The sequence below is a fragment of the Gallinula chloropus genome (genome assembly GCF_964237585.1).
Source record: "Gallinula chloropus genome assembly, chromosome: 35".
Lineage (NCBI taxonomy): Eukaryota > Metazoa > Chordata > Aves > Gruiformes > Rallidae > Gallinula > Gallinula chloropus.
The window spans coordinates 460,307-476,093 of record NC_140120.1 but is presented as its reverse complement, the minus strand read 5'-3'; the positions used below and the strand labels follow the sequence as shown (position 1 = coordinate 476,093).

Below are 15,787 nucleotides of genomic sequence, written 5' to 3'. Positions count from 1 at the left end.
GTTCCTCATGCTGTAGATGAGGGAGTTGACTGCTGGTGGAACCACCATGTAAAGAAATACCTCTACCAGGTTAAGTGGTCTGTAGAGACTGGACAAGGGGCAATGGTTTCAAGTTGGAGAATAGGAGGTTCAACACCAAATGGAGAAGAAATATTCACAGTGAGGGCGACAGAGCCCTGGGACAGGCTGCCCAGTTGGGTTGTGGAATCTCCTTCGCTGGAGATATTCAAGATCTGTCTGGACACCGAACTGTGCAATCTTTCCTAGGGACCATGCTTTGGGAGAGGGGTTGGACAGGATGATCTCTGGAGGTCCCTTCCAACTCCAATTCTGTGAATCTGTTAATCTGTAAATAGGGAGGAGATTTAGGGGCTCTTCAGGTAGGAAAACATGTCAGTGCTGACAAAGGAGTCCACTCCCAGGTAAGGAAGGGATGTAGAAAAGGCTCTGTGCCATCCCTACTCCAAGGGGATCCTCAGTACAGCCCTGAAGATCTGCACATAGGACACCACAATAAACACAAAAACACCCAAAAGCCAAACAAGTTCTGGCCACAATTTCCCTGAGCGTGGCCCGTGAGCAAGAGAGCTTGAGGATCTGGGGGATTTCACAGAAGAACTGGTCAGCAGCATTGCCTGGGCAGAGGGGGAGGGAAAATGTATTTTCTGTGACAATATATTTAATAATAAATTAAAAATTATCTGTTGCTTTTGGCACCAGAGAAAGGAGTGAGAAAGTGTAAGGAACTTTGCAGACAACAAGATCACTGATGTAGGGGGAGAAGGTCCTCCCAGCCTCATTGCAGAGATACCCTTGCAGCCCATGCAGAAGACCATGGTGAATGAGGCTGTTCCACCTCAGCACATGCTGGATGATGTGGAACAGTGATTCTACCTGCAGCCTGTAGACATCACAGTGCTCAGGCAGGTGCAGACACCTGAAGGAGGCCGTGACCTCATAGGAAGCCTGTGCTGGAGCAGGTTTGCTGGCAGGGCTGTGGAGGACCCAGGCTGGAGCAGTCTGGTGCTGAAGGACAGCACCCCATTAAAGTGACCCACCCTGGAGCAGATGGTGATGATCTGAAGCTATGTGGGGAGAACTCACGTTGGAGGGGTTCATGCAGGACTGTCTCCTGTGGGTGGGACCCAATGGTGCAGCAAGGGGAGACTGTGAGGAGTCCTCCCATGAGGGGGAAGGAGCATCAGAGACAATGTGTGATGAACTGACCTCAATGCCCATTCCCCATCCTCCTGTGCTGCTCAGTTAGAGGAAGGAGAGAATTAGAGAGTGAAGGGGACCCTGGGAAAAACAGGGAGGGATGTGGGTGGGTGTTTTAATTTATTTTTCTTTCTCATTCCTCTTCTCTCTTTGATTGGATAACGAATTATATTGGTTTATTGAGAGAAATTCAGGAGAATGACCTCTGAATGATCTCTCCCTGTCCTTATCCTGACCTTTTGTTACATCTTCTTTCCCTTATGCAGCAGAGGAAGGGGAGTGATAGAGCAGCTTTGGTGAGCACCTGGGTCAACTCCCATCAAAAAGAGGTTGAAATGAAGATGTACATGGGCATGTGGAGTCAATGGTCATAGGCTACAGTAATGATCATTAAATTCTTGCCCAGGAGAGCAGCCAGGTAGATGCCCAGGAAGAGCCAGAAGAGCAGGAGCTGCAGCTCCCATGTGTCTGCAAAGGGCAGGAGCAGGAACTGGCTGATGGAGCTGCTGTTGGACATCTGCTGCCTCTGGGTATGGAAAAGTGTTTTCAGAAGTAAAAGACTGGAGTGAGGAGAGATTTATGACAAAGAAATTAAAATGCTGGATTTGTCTCACAAACTCCCAAGTGTGTATGAGGAGCAGAAGCCTCTGGCATGGGCTCCCAAAGAGTCATTCCTGGTCTTCAGTTATGGGTACAGGTGAATGGGGTGACACACAGTTTCCATCAGATCAAGTCCACTCTCATGGAGAAGGGGATCTTGGAACCTTGCCTCTGCCCCCAGTAATTCCCATGGGAGCTGGGAACAGCAGCTCCATGGCAGAAGGTTTTGATTTTTGTTCCACAGAAACTGGGGCAAGAGGAATCCCAGCTGCAATGGGTTTGTGGAAGTCATAGGTCAGAGCTGCGCCCCCTCCCATCCACAGAGCTGCAAAGCAAGGATGAGGGGTCTGGAGTGACTCTCACAGGGGGGAAGAGACGTCTCCCTGTCCCTGCCTGGGGGTCCTGTCTCATGGGGAGACAAGGAAAGGTGATTCTCCTGCCCAGCTCTGGTTTGATCAGGAGAAACAACTCTGCTGGACAGAAGGATTTCTCCCCAGCCAAGGGAGGGAAAGGCAGTAAAGACTTAGTGTCTTTCCAAGTTAGTTACTTGGAGCTCCAGAGACGCCTCACAGGAGACTCTGGGGAATGGAGTATGTGACGTATTCGCCTGCTCCTCTGCTGTGAGCTGGGCTGGGCTCCTGGGATGGAGGCAGCTCACTGCAACCCAGCAGCCCTGACAAGAGACAGCTCTGGCCAGGAGCAGCTCCTCTGCCAAGCACACAGGGCTGGGGACACTGCCTGGAGGCACCGAGGGGAGACCTGAGAGGCTGAGAGAGCTGATGGATGCTGAGAGCTCACTGGAGGAGAAATCTCCACAGGCTCTCCCTGGTATGTCTGTGGGTGCAGGGCAATGCAGGTTCTGTTCCTGGAGGGATCTCCTAAAGCTGGGACATGGGGCAGTGTGTGGGGTCTGTCAGGAGGACAGGTTCTCTCTAGGACCAGAAGGTGCTGCCTGGAAGGGATGCCATCCTGCCCCATCAGAGGGACAGGGCAGGACAGCTGTCTTCTCCTGGGCATGGCTGCAGAGGTGTGAAGCAGTGTGTGCACCCAGGGGTGCCCAGGGCTGTCCTTGTGAGCAGGGTCGCTGTGCCCTAGAGGCTGTGTGCTGGGGCAGGGAATCTGCTGCTGCCAGGGTCAGCCCTCAGCCTGGCTTGTGGACTTTCCACAGGGATAGAGAAGGACCTGTGGATTGAAGGAGTTACCCAGGGAAGAGCAGCATAAGTTCCTTCTGCAGTAAGATAGTGCTGCCTGGGTCAGCTTTGCTCCCAGCTCCAGCTGATCCTTGAGACATTCCAAAGGGACTTTGAAGAACAACATCAAGGAAGCATTTTCCTTCCAGGCAGAGTCTTTGCTTTGACTTTTCCTCTCCTGTGGGCTGTGCTGACTGTGGGAGATGAGAACTTATTTCTCCCCTCAAGAATGTCCACATCAGAGGATTTCCTGAGCTCTGCACACACAGAGGTTCCCAGGGCAGAGCCTTGATGCCAGGAGGGGTCTGCAGAGCAGAGCTGAGCGCAGGGCAGGTTGGATGAGCTCTGTGAGCACAGAGCAGAACGTGACATGGGCAAAGAGAAGCAGCTGCAGGGACAGCTGCAGGCAGCAGAGACATTGTCAGGTTGGGAGAAGGAGCTGCTCCCAGCAATGCCCTGGCAGTGGGAATTTGATACCTCCCTGGCAGCCCCGCAGTGCTGATATGATGAGGGCATTCCATGAGAAGTAGAAGGGGTTTCCCTCAAAGAAGCATTCCCTAACTTCTTACTGCCTTTTCCTCCTTGGACAGGTCTCCACACCTGACAGCAGCAGATGTCCAACAGCAGCTCCATCAGCCAGTTCCTCCTCCTGCCCTTTGCAGACACTCGGGAGCTGCAGCTCCTGCACTTCTGGCTCTTCCTGGGCATCTACCTGGCTGCTCTCCTGGGCAATGGCCTCATCATCATCACCATAGCCTGTGACCACCACCTCCACACCCCCATGTACTTCTTCCTCATCAACCTCTCTGTTACTGACCTTGGCTTCATCTCCACCACTGTTCCCAAATCCCTGGCCAATTCCTTGTGGGACACCAGGGCCATTTCCTACACAGGATGTCTGGCTCAACTCTTTTTCTTTTTATTTTTGATCACAGTAGAGTTCTGTCTTCTGACTGTCATGGCCTATGACCGCTACATTGCCATCTGCCACCCCCTGCACTACGGGACCCTCCTGGGCAGCAGAGCTTGTGTCCACATGGCAGCAGCTGCCTGGGCCAGTGGGTTTCTCTATTCTCTACTGCACACAGCCAATACATTTTCACTGCCCCTCTGCCATGGCAATGCCCTTGACCAGTTCTTCTGTGAAATCCCCCAGATCCTCAAGCTCTCCTGCTCAGATGCCTACCTCAGGGAAATTGGACTCATTGTGGTCAGTGTCTGCTTATTTTTTGGCTGTTTTGTGTTCATTGTGGTGTCCTATGTGCAGATCTTCAGGGCTGTGCTGAGGATCCCCTCTGAGCAGGGACGGCACAAAGCCTTTTCCACCTGCCTCCCTCACCTGGCTGTGGTCTCCTTGTTCCTCAGCACTGCCACGTTCGCCTACATGAAGTCCCCATCCATTTCTTCCCATTTTTTGGACCTGGTAGTGGCATTTCTTTACTCGGTGGTTCCACCAGCAGTGAACCCCCTCATCTACAGCATGAGGAACCAGGAGCTGAAGGATGCCATGTGGAAACCGATTACTGGATATTTCTAAGCAGCAATAAACTGCTCATCTTCTTCTGCCTATCACTGGCCATGGAACTCAATTTAGGACCAGCCCATGTTTAATACTTGTTGGGATTTTTTTTTCTTTCTTGTTTGTCAAAGCTCTATTAACATGGGACATGTTTATCTTATTCCTAATTAAGTTTCTCCAGGTCTCATGTGACCCAGACACTTTGTAATGACCAGCTCTGCTCTCTTTCCATCATACCTGCCTGAAAGGTACATAAAGTTTTCTTTTATTTTCTCCTGGCATTTACAATAATTTTACAAGCACATTTTCACCAGCTGAATCACTTGAGAGCTTCTCTGAATTGGCAGTGCTTTCCCACCATGACAGAACGTGAATTTCCTGCAAATGTATCACAGAATCTATTAGGTTGGAGGGGACCTTTACGATCTTTGAGTCCAACTACACCTAACCCCGCCCAGTTGTATGGGGCTCTGATTTGAGACCATGTCCTCAAGCACAACATCTACACACCTTTTAAATCCCTCCAGGGATGGTGACTCCACCACTTCCCTTCTCAGCCTTTTCCAATACTTGGCTACACTTTCAGTAAAGAAATTCTTCCTGATATCTGACCTAACCCTCCCCTGGTGCAATTTCAAATCCTCTCATCCTATAACTTGTAACCTGAGATATGAGACCCAACCCCACCTCTCTAGACTCCCCTTGAAGGTAGTTGTAGAGAGTGATTAAGGTCTCAGCCTCCATTTCATAGACTAAAAAGCCCCACTTCCCTCAGCCACTCCTCACAGGACTTGTGCTCCAAAACCTTCTTCAGATTCTTTGTCCTTTTCTGGACATAATCCAGCATCTAAACCTCCTTTTTGTATGAGGGTCCCTAAACTGGACACAGTAGTCAAGATGTGGTTCCTGGAGGGATCTCATAAAGCTGGGAGATGAGAAAGTGTGTGGGCTTTCCATCATTCAGATGTTGGAGCTGTGCCTGAGCCCTGCACACACAGAGGTTTCCCAGGGCAGAGCCCTGATGACAGGAGGGGTCTGCAGAGCAGAGCTGAGCGCAGAGCAGGTTGGATGAGGTCTGTGAGCAAAGAGAAGCAGCTGCAGGGACAGCTCAAGGCATCCCCCACAGTGCAGACACTTTCCCACAGCAAGCCCCTGGTTTCTGCCACCCAGCAAAACTCTGTACCCAGAGCTCCAGGGTTTCAGGCTGAGTCTTCTTTGCAGCCCAACCCCCTGTAAGGAGAAACCCCTGAGTGCCTGTCTGTCTGTCCCTCTCCTCCAGCCTTGGCTGGAGCATTTCTTCCTGGTTTCCCTCCTCTCCCTGCTGCCTTAGTCCCACCCTTACCTGTGGCTCTGACCACATCAGTTGGTGGTGCTGGCACTGAGCTAACCCTTTACTTCAGTACCCTCATCTGTAGGACTGAGGACTTCCCAGGGGGCTCCTGCTGGGCTGCAGGCTGCCTCCCACAATGGCACCACTCTCCTAGGGACCCTTGTGCCCCAGAGAGGAGCTCCAGGCTGAAGACACCTCAGCACTGAGATTTTTCTCAATTCTTTGCTGCAAATGGCCAATACATTTTCACTGCCCCTCTGCCATGGCAATGCCAATGGGTTTTGGGTGTTTTGTGTTCATTGTGGTGTCCTATGTGCAGATCTTCAGGGCTGTGCTGAGGATCCCCTCGCAGCAGGGACGGCACAAAGCCTTTTCCACCTGTCTCCCTCACCTGGCCGTGGTCTCTCTGTTTGTCAGCACTGCCATGTTTGCCTACCTGAAGCCCCCCTCCATCTCCTTCATATTTGTAGATGTAGTAGTGTCATTTCTTTGCTCAGTGTTTCCACCAGCAGAGAACCCCCTCATCTACAGCATGAGGAACCAGTAGCTACAGCATGATGTTTGGAAACTGATGCCTGGATGTTTCTAAGCAGCAATCAGCTGCTCATCTTGTTCTGCATATGGGTAGCCATGTGCTTCACATTATGACCAGTGTGCATTTAGTATGTTTTTTAGTTTTTTGTTCTTTTCCCATTTATTTTTCTCATGGCATCAGGACCCTGAACTTTAGGAGAGCAAACTTGAGGCTGTTTAAGGACTTGTTGGCCAAGATCTCCTGGGAGGTGGTCCTTAGAAACAGAAATGTTGAGGACAGCTGGCTGCTCTTTCAGGATGCCTTTCTGAGAGCTCAAGGGCTCTCTGTCCCTCTCAATAAGAAAGTGGGCAGGAGGGGCAGGAGACCAGCATGGCTGGGCAAGGACCTGCTGGCCAAACTGGGGGAAAAGAAAGGCAAATACAAGTTCTGGAAGCAAGGGTGTGTAGCCTGGAAAGAATCCAGGGATGCTGTTGGGACTTGCAGAGATGGGATCAGGAAAGCCAAGGTGCAGATGGAACTGAACTTGGCAAGGGATGTTCAAAACAACAAGAAGGGATTTGACAGGTCCATTGGCCAGAAGAGACAGGCCAAAGAGAACGTACCCCCCTTGGTAAGTGAGAAAGGAGAATTGGCTGCGACTGATGAGGAGAAGGCTGAGGGACTGAATGGGTTCTTTGCCTTGGTCTTCTCTGGCAGCCAGGATTCTCATCATTCTCAAATCCCAGAACCTTGCATCCCTAAAACTCAAGGTGGGAAATGGGGGAGTAAATCCCCCCCCACTGTAAGAGCAGAGCAAGTCTGAGACCGCCTCATGAGACTGAATGTCGACAAGTCTCTGGGGCCGGATGACAGGCATCCCAGGGGCCTGAAGGAGCTGCTGATGTGGTTGCTGAGCCGCTCTCCATCATATTTGAAAAGTCATGGCTGTCAGGAGAGGTCCCTGGGGACTGGAGAAAGGGTCATGTCACTCCCATTTATAAAAAAGTGTGCAAGGCAGACCCAGGGAATTCCAGGCCGGTGAGCCTCACCTCTGTGCCTGGGAAGATCACGGAACAGATCCTCCTGGACGACATGTTGGAGCACATGAGGGAAGAGCATGTGATCCAGGACAGCCAGCACGGCTTCACCAAGGGAAGGTCGTGCCTCACCAATCTGGTGACTTTCTCTGATGGAGTGACAGCATCGGGAGATAAAGGGAAGGCGACCAATGTCATCTACTTGGACTTGTGCAAGGCCTCTGACACAGTCCCCCACCACATCCTTATCTCTAAATTGGAGAGATGTGGGTTTGATGGGTGGACCATCCAGTGGATAAGAAACTGGTTAACAGACCGTAGCCAAAGGGTGGTGGTCAATGGGTCTGTGTCCAGGTGGAGGCCGGTGACCAGCGGTGTCCCCCAGGGGTCTGTCTTGGGACCGGTGCTCTTTAACATCTTTATCAGTGACACTGATGATGGAATTGAGCGCACCCTCAGCAAGTTTGCTGATGACACCAAGCTGAGTGGTGTGGTCGACACCCCAGAAGGAAAGGAAGCCATCCAGAGGGATCTTGACAGGCTGGAAAGGTGGGACTGGGTGAACCTAATGAGGTTCAACACTGCCAAGGGTCAGGTGTTGCACTTGGGACGGAAGAATCCCAGACACAGATACAGACTGGGAGAAGAGCTTCTTGAGAGTAGCCCTGCTGAGAAGGACTTGGGGATTGTGGTGGATGAGAAGCCTGACATGAGCCAGCAGTGGCTCTTGCAACTCGTAGGGCCAATGGTATCCTGGGCTCCATCAGCAGAGGAGTGGCCAGCAGGGACAGGGAGGGGATTGTCCCTCTCTACTCTGCCCTCGTGAAGCCCCAGCTGGAGTCCTGTGTCCAGATCTGGGGCCCCCAATACAAGAAGGATGTGGAACTGTTGGAGAGGGGTCAGAGGAGCCACAAGGATGATTAGAGGGCTGGAGCACCTCCCCTATGAAGAGAGGCTGGGGGAGCTGGGCTGGTTCAGCCTGGAGAAGAGAAGGCTGCGGGGGGACCTCACTGCAGCCTTCCAGTACCTGAAGGGAGCAGAGGAACAGGAGGGGAATCAGCTTGTTAAAGGGCAGAGACTGGCAGGACAAGGGCGCTGGAGTGAAGCTGGAGGAGGGAAGGGTGAGAGGAGAGTTTGGGGGGAAGTTCTGTACAGAAAGAGTGGTGAGGTGCTGGAACAGGCTGCCCAGAGAGGTAGTGGATTCCCTGTCCCTGGAGGTGTTCAAGGCCAGGTTAGATGTGGACCTGGGCAGCCCTGTGTAGCTCCAGGCCTGGAGGTTGGTGTCCCTGCCTGTGGCAGGGGGGTTGGAGCTCTGTGATCCTTGGGGTCCCTTCCAACCCATGCCATTCTATGATTCTATGATTCTGTGATTCTATGATTTTAAAAGCAAGGGAATAGAGATTACTCCACAGAAAATTCAAAAGCAGACAGTATTTTACTGATCTGCTTAGGTACTTAAATGACAACACCACTTGTTTGCAGAGCCCAAAGGGATTGTCGTTGTGCCCGGACTGTCAGCAGTTCACCAGTGGCCTTGCCCCTGGTGTGAATCCTTGTGGCACAGGCTCACTGGAAGTTTGGAAAAAATAGAATAAAATAAAAAGTAAAAATAGTTCCTTTTTTTTTCTGGCAGTGTGAGCTACTACACAAAGGGGGGAATCTAGTAAATGTGCTCTGCTATAGCAGCACTTCAATACCCTGTGAAATCAAACCCGACAACTACAGCACAGAATAGATATCACACACAATACCAACCTTTTTCTTTTACAATTATGGGACATTAACTTTTACCTATGACATTACCTATGGTACAGGGACACCCCATTTGCCCGCAGGCCAGGCCAGGGTGGAACGTATGAATCAAACTCTCAAGTGTTTTGCTGCATGAACAAAAAGGGGAGAAAGGGGCATCTCTCCAGCTGAATGATCAAACAAAGCTCGGTATGTTTTGAACTCTTTATGTCTGTCACAGGACAGTTGGGTACCACCAATGGTGAAACATGCAGTAGGTTTAAAAGAAGGTTTGAAAGGGAATAAGAAAAACCAAACCAAACCAAACCAAAAGAACCTGAGAAATAAATAAAAAATAATTTTAAAAACCTAGAGAAAAAAAAAGGAAAAAAGAGAAAAAAAGAGGAAAAAAAAGAAAAAATAAAAGAAGGTTAATGTTGGGTGTTAGTAAGAAATGAAGTTACAGGTAGTACCTTGGGAAGGAGATCTGCCTGTGTGGTTACAGATACGGGAGCCAAGTGGATAAAGCTGTGGATCCAGAACAATTCCAGCTTGCATGAACCAGGAGGAGATCCTGATCCCAGTAACTGAAGTCAAGTGTTCCAACTGCAGCCACATGGACTATGAGTTTTGCTGCAGGACATTTTGAACCATCTAACAGTCTGTGAAATATGCATGTGTTTGTGGTAAATGAAAATCAGGGAAATAGTGGTTTCTGCACAGCCTGAGGCCACTGCAGCAACTGATTGTTGTTGCTGCCTCCCGATACGTGCTGCATGAATCTGTCTGGCCACTCAGCATTCAGAAAATAATAGATCCAACACAAAAGATACATCAAAACCAAACAACAACAACAGCAACAACAGGGGAAAATTCTTTGGATTGGACAATTGGCTTCATGACTGGGGAGTTTCAGGATGGATGTTGTCAATGGTCAGATTTGGATTATTGGGTTTGGTAATTGTGGTACTTGTCTTACATTTACTGTCGTGTTCATTGAGCTCTCTGCAAAGGGCCCTTGCAGAGACCTCAAAAAGCAGTTTTTGTAACACAGAGACTAAAAGGGAAAAATTGGCAAGGTGATCAGCAGGCGTGCCAGCGGCCTGGCTCTCCTCACAGAACACAGAGGCCCTGACAAGATCCCTGAATCCCAAAAACCAGGAAAATTACTCATGCTGAGGTATTTGGTAATTACATTTTCACAACACAGCGGCCTTGAAGGCAGAGGTACAGACTGCCTCAACCCAAGAAGGAGTTGTAGGAAGGTGTTTGGGAGTAAGTGAACATGTCAGGAACCAGCCATGCTCAGATGGCCAAACCACAGCAGGTGTGCAGAGAACTTTTAGACATCAAAGGTAAACTAACAACATTTAGCTATAAGATACGCTTATCAGAACTCATTATAATTACTAATTAATCACTTTGGTGTGAGCAGTGTGTGCAGCCAATCAGTAGTTTTAGCTTGCCATGTTCTAAGGTATGGCTTTCTGTTTATGGGATGGCTTTTAGGTTTAGTTCAATAAGGATTTAGGTTTCTGTCAGTTATTTCTGCCTCAGTGTTCTCTTTGCTGTGTGTGTCACGGTGCTTCTCTTGCAGGATGGATCATGCTCTGCAGGTCCGTCAACAAGAAGGGGGAATTGTAGCAATGCATTGTGAGAAGGATGGGTTTTGTGGCCCATCCACATTTATTCCTGACCCCAAATAATCAGGCCTGGGGCAGGCAGCAGAGACACGTCAGGATGCAGCAACAGGAGGGCAGATGTCCGTGGGAACACGAGCTTGGGACAAAACCCACGGGATCACAAACTGCAGGAACGTTCCCAACTGCCTTAAAAAGGAACAAAGAGACTGTGCAGCCTCAACCAATTGTTAGCAACAGTGAGACGCCTGTAAGGTGGGTGAACAGAGCATGTAGCCAATAGCAGGGTAATGTAACTCGTGGAACTGATATAGAAACCTATATAAGCTCTGTGTGTGTGTTTCAATAAACAAGCTCAGCACTGATCACATGGATCCAAGCTGAGCAAAACATGGGCTCAGGCAGAGGGCAGCCCTGTTGGTGCCATGTGGGCAGAAAATAAGAACGGAAGTCCAGTGAAACTGCGGCTTTGAAGGTCAGAGTGGGCGTGAGGATAAAGAAATGTCATTCTGAGACTACTGCTGTGGTGCTAAAAGTAACTTGGAGGAATTGTGGATGGGCTGGTGGCTTTGTGTTTGTGGGAACACCTGTGAGGACAGAGAGACAACTATACAGGCAGGGACACCCAGGGGTGAGAATAAGGTGGGGAAGGGCGTTGGGTGAGTTACACGGCACGAGATATGCAGAAGATGAGCAGTTTATTGCTGCTTAGAAACATCCAGTCATCAGTTTCCACATGGCATCCTTGAGCTCCTGGTTCCTCATGCTGTAGATGAGGGGGTTCAGAACTTGTGGAACTACTGAGTAAAGAAATGCCACTACCAGGTCCAGAAGTAGGGATGAGCTGGAGGGGGGCTTCAGGTAGGCAATCACGCCAGTGCTGAGGAACAAGGAGACCACGGCCAGGTGAGGGAGGCAGGTGGAAAAGGCTTTGTGCCGTCCCTGCTGCAAGGGGATCCTCAGCACAGCCCTGAAGATCTGCACATAGGACACCACAATGAACACAAAACACACAAAACCTAAACAGACACTGACCACAAGGACTCCAGTTTCCCTGAGGTAGGCATCTGAGCAGGAGAGCTTGAGGATCTGGGGGATTTCACAGAAGAACTGGTCAACAGCATTGCCATGGCACAGGGGCAGTGAAAATGTATTGGCTGTGTGCAGCAGAGAATAGAGAAACCCACTGGCCCAGGCAGCTGCTGCCATGTGGACACAAGCTCTGCTGCCCAGGAGGGTCCCGTAGTGCAGGGGGTGGCAGATGGCAACGTAGCGGTCATAGGCCATGACAGTGAGGAGAAAATACTCTGCTGAGAGGAAGAAGAAAAAGAAAAAGAGTTGAGCCACACATCCTGTGTAGAAAATGGCCCTGGTGTCCCACAGGGAATTGGCCACGGACTTTGGGATTGTGGTGGAGATGCAGCCAAGGTCAGTGAGAGAGAGGTTGAGGAGGAAGAAGTACATGGGGGTGTGGAGGTGGTGGTCACAGGCTATGGTGATGATGATGAGCCCATTGCCCAGGAGAGCAGCCAGGTAGATGCCCAGGAAGAGGCAGAAGTGCAGGAGCTGCAGCTCCCGTGTGTCTGCAAAGGGCAGGAGGAGGAACTGGCTGATGGAGCTGCTGTTGGACATCTGCTGCCATCAAGTGTGGAGACCTGTCAGAGGAGGAACATGCATTGAGAGTGAGGAACATCTCTTTCACTCTTACAGAATATCCTCAGATTGACTCTCTGGATCTCAGACTAAATCCCCTCTGGATAGGAATGAGCTTTTCAGCACTGTTACTCCAATTTCACCTGACAGCAGAGCAGAGCTTTGGAGCTTTGGTTTTCTCCTCACTGTACCTGAGGAGTGTTTCTTCTGTCAGAACTCCCTGACATTGCTGCTGCAGTGCCAGTGAAACCTTCCCCTGAGTGCAGAGTGGGGAGAGCTGCTCTGTCCATCAGCCCTGCTCTCAGCTCCCTATGCTGGACACTCTGTGATCACACCCTGGTGTTCCCTGTGGAACAAACTGGACCCCACAGAGAGCTGAAGAATCCAGTCTCCCAGGGCAGAGCTCCAAAGCCCTCCTGCAGTCTCATCCTATCCAAGGAGGATCTCAGCTCCTCCTCCCAGCCAGGGACACACAGGGCTCAGTGCAGCTGCCCACACACAGGTGATGAGTGGCATTGCCACGGCCTCTGTGCCGAGATGTCTCCTGCATGGGGCTCCTCATTGTGGGAGGCAGCCTGCAGCCCAAAGGGAGCTCCCAGGAAGTTCTCAGTCCTACAGATGGGACCCCTGCAGTGAGGGTCAGCTCAGTGCCAGCCCCATCAATGGTTGTGTCCAGAGACCCAGGTAATGGTGGGAGAAAGGCAGCAAGGACAGAAGGTGAAAATGCAAAAAATGCTCCAGCCAAGGCTGGAAGGGCAGGGACAGACAGACAGGCACTTAGGGGTTCCTCTTCACTAGAGTTCTGGCTACAAAGGAAAGGGCTCATCCTGAAACCCTGGAACTCTGTGTTCAGAGTCTGTGCTGGATGGCAGAAACCAGGGAGTCGCTGTGGGAAAGGGTCTGCACTGCAGGGATATCAGGGAGTTACCAAAACCCCACTATCATGACATTTCTGGGAGCAGCTCCTTCTCCCTCACTGACAATGTCTCTGCTTCCTGTAGCTATCCCTGCAGCTGCTCCTCTTGCCCATGTCATCTCCTGCTCTGTCCTCACAGACCTCATCCCACCTGCCCTGAGCTCAGCTCTGCTCTGCAGACCCCTCCTGGCATCAGGGCACTGCCCTGGGAACCTCTGTGTGTGCAGGGCTCAGGAGAAGCTCTGACAAGTCCTAATGACCAATGAGTTTGCACTGCCTGCTGCAAATTATCAATAAAACCTCAGCTCCCACTTCCCACTGACTCCACAAGAGCAGAAAATTCAAAGCAATATCTTCTACCTCTCTCGTCCAGTGAGCTCTCAGCATCCATCAGCTCTCTCAGCCTCACAGGTCTCCCCTCGGTGCCTCCAGGCAGTGTCCCCAGCCCTGTGTGCTTGGCAGAGGAGCTGCTCCTGGGCAGAATTGTTTCTTGTCAGCGCTGCCGGGTTGCCATGAGCTCCCTCCATCCCAGGAGCCTGGCCCATCTCAGCAGGAGAAGACCAGTTCTTCAAGGCTCCCTCCTGGTGTCTCAGGCCTCATGGGGATCACTCTATGATCTCATCTCTGACGTTCCCTCCCTCAGCTGGGGAGAAATCCTTCTGTCCAGCAGAGTCTTTTCTCATGCTCAAACCAGAGCTGAGCAGGAGAACCATCTTTCCTTGTCTCCCCAGGAGACAGGACCCCCAAAGCTGGGACAGGGAGTGGACTCTTTCCCCCTGTGAAAGGAAGGGAGTTAGGTGAGCATTTGGGCATTTCTCTGTGTTTCACAGGAACCAATTGAGGAAAAACAAATTAACTAAGCTCTGCTCTGCAGTTGGGGGAAGTGGAAACCTCCACCCAGAAAAGATCATATAGATCAAAAGAGACAGACCTTCTGCTGCAAGGACAAACTGACACCTGGAGAGCCCCATACAGCCAGTGGCACCCTCAGCCAGCAGGAAATGGACATCCCAAAAAGGACCTTTCCAGTGTCTAATAGAACAGGGAGAGGCAGTCCTTGGGTCTCCGATGAGATTGTTTTGCTCAGGGAAGAGTGCCCCAAGTTCTCACTGCCTTGTTCTCCTTGCTCAGGGCTTCCTGCAAAGAGGCAGAGAATGTCCAAGGGCAGCCTCATTCCCCACTTCCTCCTCCTGCCCTTGGCAGACACACGGGAGCTGCAGCGGGTTTCTCAGTGCTGTGCTGCTCACGGCCAAGACATGTTCCCTGCCCCTCTGCAAGGGCAATGCTGGTGACTCCTCTGGAGTCCCCCAGATCCTCAGCCTCACATGCTCAGATGCCTACCCCAGGGAGACTGGTCTCCTTGTATTTAGTACCTGCTTAGTTTGGTTGTTTTGTGGGCTACCTGGGGAGGTTTCAGGCCAGGAACATCTTTTGGACCTCGCACCTTTTGTTTGGGGAGCTACAGCTGGTCATTTTTCTTAGTTGTGAAAATTGTCCCTGGTAGAGCTTGACAATGACATCAGGTAATTTTAGGACCACTCCCTTTGCATGGAATGCCCTGAGCCCCAAGGTTCTGTTGCTTCTCATCCGATACCTGAAGAGGTTTCATGCCAGGAAGATCTTTCAGCCCTCACACCTTTTACTGTGCTGTTATTGGTGGACGGTTAGCATATTTGATCTGGAAAATTCTCTCTGTTTCAGTTAGGACTGTTTCCTTTGAAGAAATGCCCTGAGCCTGAAGGTATATAGGGGCTGCTAGTGGGACACCTGGGGAGAGTTCAGGCCGGGAATATCTTCAAGCCCTCGCTCCTTTTGTTTGAGACCTATTGCTGGAGGTTTAGCAGTTCTGAAGGTTGTTACTGGTAGCTCAGAAAATGATGTCAGGCACTGTTAGGACTGTTGCCTTGTCTAGGCATGGCCTGAAACTCCAGATTGGTTGTACTGCTGGTCTACTACTTGGGGAGGTGTTAGGTCACAAAAGTTTTTCAACCCTGACACCAACTTGTTTGGGAGCTGTTCCTGGATGTTTTTCAGTTTCAAAGGTGGGCGCTTGTAGAGCTTGAAAATGAAGTCAGGCAATCTTAGGATTGTTCCCTTAGCTACGAAAGCTCTGAGCCCCAGAGTTGCTGGGGCTGCTTTTGGGTTACCTGGGGAGGTTTCAGGCTCCCAAATATATATCAGCTCTCAAACCTTATGTTTGGGAACAGTTGCTGGACACAGCATGTTTGACTGGGGATGCTGGTAGAGCCAGAATACGATGTCTGGTCTTACAGGACCATTCTCGTTGCTGGGAATGCCCTTCACCCCAAGGTTACCAGGGCTGCTTGCGGGCTACCTGGGGAGGTTTCAGGCCAGGATCATTCAGCCTTCATAGATCTGCTTCACATGTACTTACAGATGGCTCCCCAAATTGTGGTGCCTTTAGCAAAATGACAGCAA

General features: G+C 50.7%; 2 protein-coding genes across 2 annotated transcripts; one reads left to right on the top strand and one right to left on the bottom strand.

Moving 5' to 3' along the window:
- Positions 1 to 3,621: 3,621 nt before the first annotated feature.
- LOC311203084 (olfactory receptor 14A16-like) lies at positions 3,622 to 4,545 on the top strand (the record flags this gene model as incomplete). The annotated part of the gene is made up of 1 exon (XM_084277719.1): positions 3,622 to 4,545. The coding sequence occupies one exon, from the start codon at positions 3,622 to 3,624 to the stop codon at positions 4,543 to 4,545; it is 924 nt and encodes a 307-aa protein (XP_084133845.1).
- A 6,942-nt stretch (positions 4,546 to 11,487) lies between these two features.
- LOC311203029 (olfactory receptor 14A16-like) lies at positions 11,488 to 12,411 on the bottom strand (the record flags this gene model as incomplete). Its single annotated transcript, XM_084277667.1, has 1 exon — positions 11,488 to 12,411. One exon carries the CDS (start codon positions 12,409 to 12,411, stop codon positions 11,488 to 11,490), a length of 924 nt encoding a protein of 307 aa, XP_084133793.1.
- Positions 12,412 to 15,787: the final 3,376 nt, after the last annotated feature.